This window comes from Pavona decussata, unplaced genomic scaffold, assembly GCF_977016875.1.
Source record: "Pavona decussata unplaced genomic scaffold, jaPavDecu1.1 SCAFFOLD_133, whole genome shotgun sequence".
In the NCBI taxonomy this organism is placed as follows: Eukaryota; Metazoa; Cnidaria; class Anthozoa; order Scleractinia; family Agariciidae; genus Pavona; species Pavona decussata.
The window spans coordinates 3,168,165-3,174,727 of record NW_028145546.1 but is presented as its reverse complement, the minus strand read 5'-3'; the positions used below and the strand labels follow the sequence as shown (position 1 = coordinate 3,174,727).

The 6,563-nt window shown below is 40.4% G+C and overlaps 1 protein-coding gene across 1 annotated transcript; it reads right to left on the bottom strand.

The window, feature by feature from the left end:
* Positions 1 to 583: 583 nt before the first annotated feature.
* LOC146468263 (uncharacterized) lies at positions 584 to 6,505 on the bottom strand. The gene is made up of 4 exons (XM_085125073.1): positions 6,203 to 6,505; positions 3,582 to 3,734; positions 2,518 to 2,564; positions 584 to 1,544 (listed from the first exon to the last, which is right to left on the bottom strand). The coding sequence occupies exons 1-4, from the start codon at positions 6,430 to 6,432 to the stop codon at positions 736 to 738; spliced, it is 1,239 nt and encodes a 412-aa protein (XP_084981199.1). The 5' UTR covers positions 6,433 to 6,505; the 3' UTR covers positions 584 to 735.
* Positions 6,506 to 6,563: the final 58 nt, after the last annotated feature.

Sequence of the window (6,563 nt, the reverse complement as noted above, 5' to 3'; positions counted from 1 at the left end):
AGCACGCCTTACAAAAGCTTGATAGTGAAGGCATTGAGGTACCCTGCCACCTTGAAGCTATACCCCCAAAGTGGATAGGCGGTCACGCAATCAATATAATTATGCAGAAATTGTATTTCTCGTTCTGGTGTAACCCACCTTAACTTCAATATATATTAATATATATACGTACAATTTTGGTAGGAGAGTGGGTGGGCTTTGCCACTCTGTGGTGTACCTTTCAAGTGGCAGGGAATTATGTATTTACGGGATTCTCCGATTTGCTCTGGTTTTGGATTATGACAAAATAAGAGTATGGAGGATTGCACTGATCCCCCTCCCTTTCTTCAAAGGATCATCCTAACAGTGAGACCTGACATCCACTGCATTCAATTACCGTTGTATTTGTTAAATTTTGAGACAGATTGGTATTTTTGGTGCTTACTGTCATAGCACCAGTTTAATCGCAGTCTTCAAAGTCTACTTTCGACCCATTTCACTCGTGTCCACTTGTAACCTTTACATGTCAGTTTAGTTCAAAGTTTTGAGTAACGTAGGCTTGATTTCCACCATGCTTCCAAGTCATGCCACTAGTGTCCACTTGTTGTGTTGTGTCAAGAGTCTCCTGCCTAACTCTTTTGACTTGCGTCTATCGTACTACTGAGTTGTGCCATCAGTGTCTAACGTACACTGCACTGCACGTGCCTTGTATCTAACATCTGTTTGTACCTTGTGTCTGATGTTTGAGGTGTGTTGCTAGCGTCTGGTGTCTGTCTTGTCACTTGTGTCCACTGTCTCAGTTGTACCACCAGCATCTACATGTACTGTCTGTGTCCCAACATGTCTGTCCACTGTCTCAGCCATACCACCAGTATGTACTGTCTGCGTCCTGTCATTTGTGTCCACTATCTCAGTTGTGCCAACAGCATCTGCTGTCTGTGTCCTGTCACGTGTGTCCACTGTCTCAGTTATGTCACCAGTGTCTACTGTCTGTGTCCTGTCACTTGTGTCCACTGTCTCAGTTATGTCACCAATGTCTACTGTCTGTGTCCTGTCACTTGTGTCCACTGTCTCAGTTGTGTCACCAGTGTCTAATTCCTGTGTCCTATCACTAGTGCCTGCTGTCTGTGATTTATCACAAATGTATTCTTTATTACTAATGTCATCTGTTTCTACTGTCTCATAAGTGCCTTGTTCAATTTGGCTCATGTTAGCTGTGCCCAGCACCTTCCCAGTAATGGCCTCAGCTTCTACTGTCCTATTAATAGATTTGTTGCTGCTAAAAGGGGCATTGTCGTTAGCCTCGGAGGCTTGAGAAGTTGTGTTTTCCATAGAGTGATCACTGCCCTGGTTTGTGCTGGTATCTGCTTTGCATTGGTTTATATCTTCTCCAGTTTTCTGTTGCATAACCTGATCTTGCTCTGTGTTCTTAGCTTCAAGTCCTTTACTTTTGGTCTGGCTGTTAAATTCTTTGCTTTCAGTCAATGTACTTAAAGAAGCGGTATCTTCATTCTCAATGCTCGCTCCAAGCTCTTCCTCCAGTTTCTGTATACTAGCTGAGGTGGCTAAAAAACATAAATATAAACATAAACGTAATTTGTTTACCCATAGAGCACCAAAGAGCTCTCCACTGAGAAACTTCAATCATTGTCAAAACTGTTAAGAAACTTTAAGTCGATCTCCAAATTCGACCACTACAATGATATGTCAACAACACAGCCCCCCATCTCCCTCATCAGTGTTGCTCTGCCAATGAAACAAAGGCTGGGTCATCGTCCGGCCTTCAAAGCAACATTGAGTTAGGGGGAGGGGGGAGTGAAAGTTTGCTACTCTCCAGGCGGTGTTTTCTTTAAGGTAGATTGAAATATATGCTTAAAATTTGCAGTTTTCTTCACAAGTTTTGGCCACAATTGTTGATTCAAAGGTGTCTGTGCATTCCAGGTCAAATTGGAAATTAGAAGTGTTGGTTTTTGAGTAGGAAGGAAAACCAGAAAACCTGGAGAAAAACCCTCGTATCAATAACACAAGCACAAGCTAACATAGGAGAAGTTCAAAACACCGACCTTCAGACATGGTATTTACTCCTTTATGATGCCTTCTTTGGAAAAGGAAACTTAATATGTAGTTAATTCACAGAGGAAGGCCTTCCTATTGCCAAAATGCAGACTAAGGTGATATCATTTTAGAGTTGATATGTCGCTAACATGAACAGTTACAAGGTATTCAGAAAAATGTGTTCACAACTTTAGAAAACATTTTACAGTCCAGTGAGTGAAACAAGGCACAGTAGCAACAGAGGCTCGAGTAGGTGAATATTTTCAAATGCTTTATTTTATTCCTGCATAAGCAGGCATATTTCTTGTCGTCTCTGGGACACATGTACATGCATGACTTTCTTAAACCCTTGAACATTCATTTCCAGTCCTGTTGCTTAACTATAATTTATTCTTTCTTATTTCCTCTTGACAAACAAAACCAAAAATTATATCCTGTAAAACAAGCACCTTACATGAAGTTAAAAATAACAGAGAAAGTTACCATAAAATGCAGGCCCATACTGCTTTGTCAGCTTGGTCTTCAACGTTCTGATATATTAAACACAAAATTAATGAAAAATGGCTAATTGGTTACCTAGATGGACAAGAGACAAAAAATAATGACTATAACAAAAAGATGATTTTTCTGCCTAACACTCTAAAGTTGAGCATGTTAACAATTATTGTCAATAATTTATTATTATAGTACTACCTGTTTCAAAATAAAAATATTAAGAGCACTTTAAAGAAGCTGTCAATAAATAGATAATTTGGGGATAACCCCTTCACCAGCATTTGTATTGACAAAAGCTAACGAAACTGGGGCCCGTTTTTTGAAAGTCTTGGTAACAAACTGGGCCTGATAAGTAGATTTTTAAATGTGTTTTTGCCGATTACACAGTGATTACAGACTTGGTCCTTGGCCAACGCTTTCATAGAATTATAAGATTTTCAAATTTAGTATTCAAAGCTAACAAAAATTGACTTCTGCTTAAGAAACATTTATCACCAAAGACACTTATCAGGCCCGGCAAGTTACCAGGACTTTCAAGAAACGGGCCCCTGGTAAGACTAACCAAAACTGCCAGTGCATTTAGGAGCAGTCAAGAGTAATGTCAGTGCAATGGTGAATGGAGGAGGGGAGGTGTAAAGGTTAGCATGTCAGACTTTCAATTGCACAGTCGGAAGATTGGAGGGTCGGTGGTTCAAGTCTACGTTGGTCTCTGCATTACTGTGTTGTTTTTTTAGACAAGAAACTTTGCTCCATGTTGTTTCTCTTCACCCTGGTGTATTATACAGATACTGGCGACATAATTCTGGGGTTAATCCTGTGATGGACCAGCAACCCATCCAAGGGGGAGTAACAATACTCCTAGTTGCTTCATGCTACAGACACTAGGTTGAGCTCTGACTTTACTTTTGCCATTGAGAGTAATGCCAGCATTGAGCAATGCTGCCCAGGGACCACCTGCCACATTCAATCTGTTCATTTTGTTACCATAAAAAAATTAATTATACAATTTACTGATGGAACTCAGATGATAAACTAAAAGGAAACTCCCCCACCTTATTCTTCGGAAGACAGAATCCAAGTCTTTTTTCATGTCCACCAACATCTTGGTGTGATTTTTCAGCTGTTGATTCAGGTGTAAATATCGTGTAGCAGACAAGTCATTGAATCTTCCAAATTTTGCATTAGTCTTTTCAAATTTTTTCAACCTGTCAATAATATTAAACAAATTAACAATAATCAATCATCTAAATTGACAAATAATCAATTTATCAACCAATCAATCAGTCCCCTTCTTTTAATATGTTGTCGAAGACTTTATTTCATCCGACTCCTGCACACAGGCCGCGTGTGCTTTCTGCATTTACATAAACGTGTTAGCCTACTTAAATATGCGTATACAAAATATAACATATAATAGGTGCTAATTAGCACATGCATGCTGATATGTTACATCCCCTTCTTTTAAAAAGCTATGTTAATTGAAACGAAAACAAACAAAACAAAAACATTCATTCGAAAAGGGTTCACTGTCTAGAGATCATACATCATACTAATAATATCTACTAAAACAAGAGTCAGAGGTTAAGTCTTTCTGGTGCCCGGACTTCACGTCCCGAGCGAGATTTTCTTGGACCTCCCTCGGTTTCTGCTAAGGTGGAACATTGTGGATTGGCGCTTGAGGGTCGTGCATTGCTTCTCGACGGGTTGTTTGCTGAATTATCTGCTGAGGTGGACTCTCGTGGATTGTCGCTTGAAGATTGTGTAGTCATACTTCCTTGGGGAATGTAGCTAGACAAGTTGTTTGCCAGGTTGTTGGAAGCATTGTTTGGTCTAAGATGGATCCTATTTCTTCGTAGTTGGGCACCAGCTCTAGTTTGTACAATATATGAGCGGGGTGTATTTCCTCGATCTATGACTCTAGCAGGGCTCCACGTTTTTCTCACTGGATCTTGTGCAAAGATGGCTTGGTCCCTGTGTAGTTCAGGGAGATCCCTAGTATGCCTGTTGTAGTAGTAGCTCTGATTGTCTTGTCTCACTTTGAGCCAATCTCTAACTTCTTCTTGATTCTTTGATGGCTGGATCTTACCAGGAAGTGTGGATTTGAATACTCGGCTATTCAGTAGTTCAGCCGGTGATGGTATACTGGAACTGAGGGGCGTTGTTCGTAGAGCCAACAGGGCCAAATCTATGTCTTCTTTGGTCTCTCTGCATTTTAGAATCATCTTCTTAACTGTCTGGACTTGGCGTTCGACGAACCCATGGCCACGTGGGTAATGAGGGGATGACGTCACAATTTCAAAACCATATTGGCTGGCCATTTGTTGGAACTCGTTGGATGTAAACTGCGGACCATTGTCGCATTGGAGAGATTTTGGAATTCCATTTTCTGCAAATATCACTTTCATCTCATTCACAACGGCTCTGGTTGTAAGGTTGTGAAGTTTCTTGACAAACGGGAACTTGGAATAGTAGTCGACAATTATGAGGAACCACGACTGTTGTACACAGAACAGATCTGCGCTCACTGTTTGCCACGGTCTTGAAGGAATTTCTGATGGTATCATCGGCTCCTTTTGTTGGGAATTGTGGTATTTCTGGCAAACGTGACAAGAGTTTGCGAGATGTTCTATTTCCCTGTATATGCTCGGCCAATAAACACAGGATTTGGCTCGTAGCTTGCACTTTTCCATACCAAGGTGCCCTCCGTGAATTTGCTGCAAGATGTTGCCTCTCAAGGATTCAGGCACTATGACACGGCTTCCAAGAAGTAACAGCCCATCTTCTATCGATATGTCATCTGGTAGGGGCCAGTATGGTTTTAGTGCCGGATCAATTTTCTTCACACTGTCGGCCCAACCTTGCCCAACCTTGTCGGCCCACCGCTGCCACCATGTAATATGTTGTCGAAGACTTTATTTCATCCGACTCCTGCACACAGGCCGCGTGTGCTTTCTGCATTTACATAAACGTGTTAGCCTACTTAAATATGCGTATACAAAATATAACATATAATAGGTGCTAATTAGCACATGCATGCTGATATGTTACACCAACCTAAATCAATCAATATTCCATCACATTTATTCCATTGTGTAATCAACCTACATTTGTACCACTTCACCAACTAATCAACCAACAAACAATCCATCCATCCATCCATCAATTGATCACTCAATCAATTCACTGCACCCATTTGCACACATCAACCATACATTGGTTTTCCTTGACAATTTGTTGTTGTTCATATGTCAAGGATGAACAATTCTATAATGAGTTTTCCTGAAGAAGGAGACTTCTCAAGGGGGAAAAACTTGACAAGTTTTGTCTTAGGCACTTGGATACTAAACTTGTTAAATACAAATTTTGCGAGGAAAACTTGCCCATATGTAACCAGCCTTATTAAATCAAACAACCGATCTTCCAAATTTTGCATTAGTCTTTTCAACTTTTCTCAACCTGTCAGTTAACCATTATTTAATAAACTCAAATCCGATGATCAACCTATTGCTAGTAATTCTAAATGTGCGTGTGCACGATGCAAAACTTAACCTTTCATTCACAACGTCGATAAATTTCCAGACCAAAGCAATGTATTAAATCACTATCGTTTTACATGCGCTGTATAAATAAATGAGTCGTCATCGTTCGAAGCACTTTTTCTGCATAAACTTACGTCTCTGCTTGTTTTTCTAGTAGTTCCTGCACATCTTTTTTATTGATCATTACTCCCATTCTCTGACAAAAAAGGTCCGACGCCATGAAACTTTCTTCTTTCTCTGTTTTGGCAGATGTCGGAGAGCCAGTCTTGATGTGTGATGGTGGAGCAAAACCATCCCCACTAATTCCAAGTTTTTCTGTAGATCCAGACGAATTATTGCTCGTTGGATTGGAACAAGACGCCATTGCAGTTCATAAAATGTTCTTTAACGGGTGAAGAAGTCATCGCAGAGGAGACCTTCCTCTTCCGCCATTTTGTTTTCGTGAAAGAATTTGGAGAGGGACTGGTAATAAAACCTCGTTTTCACTCTAAGATA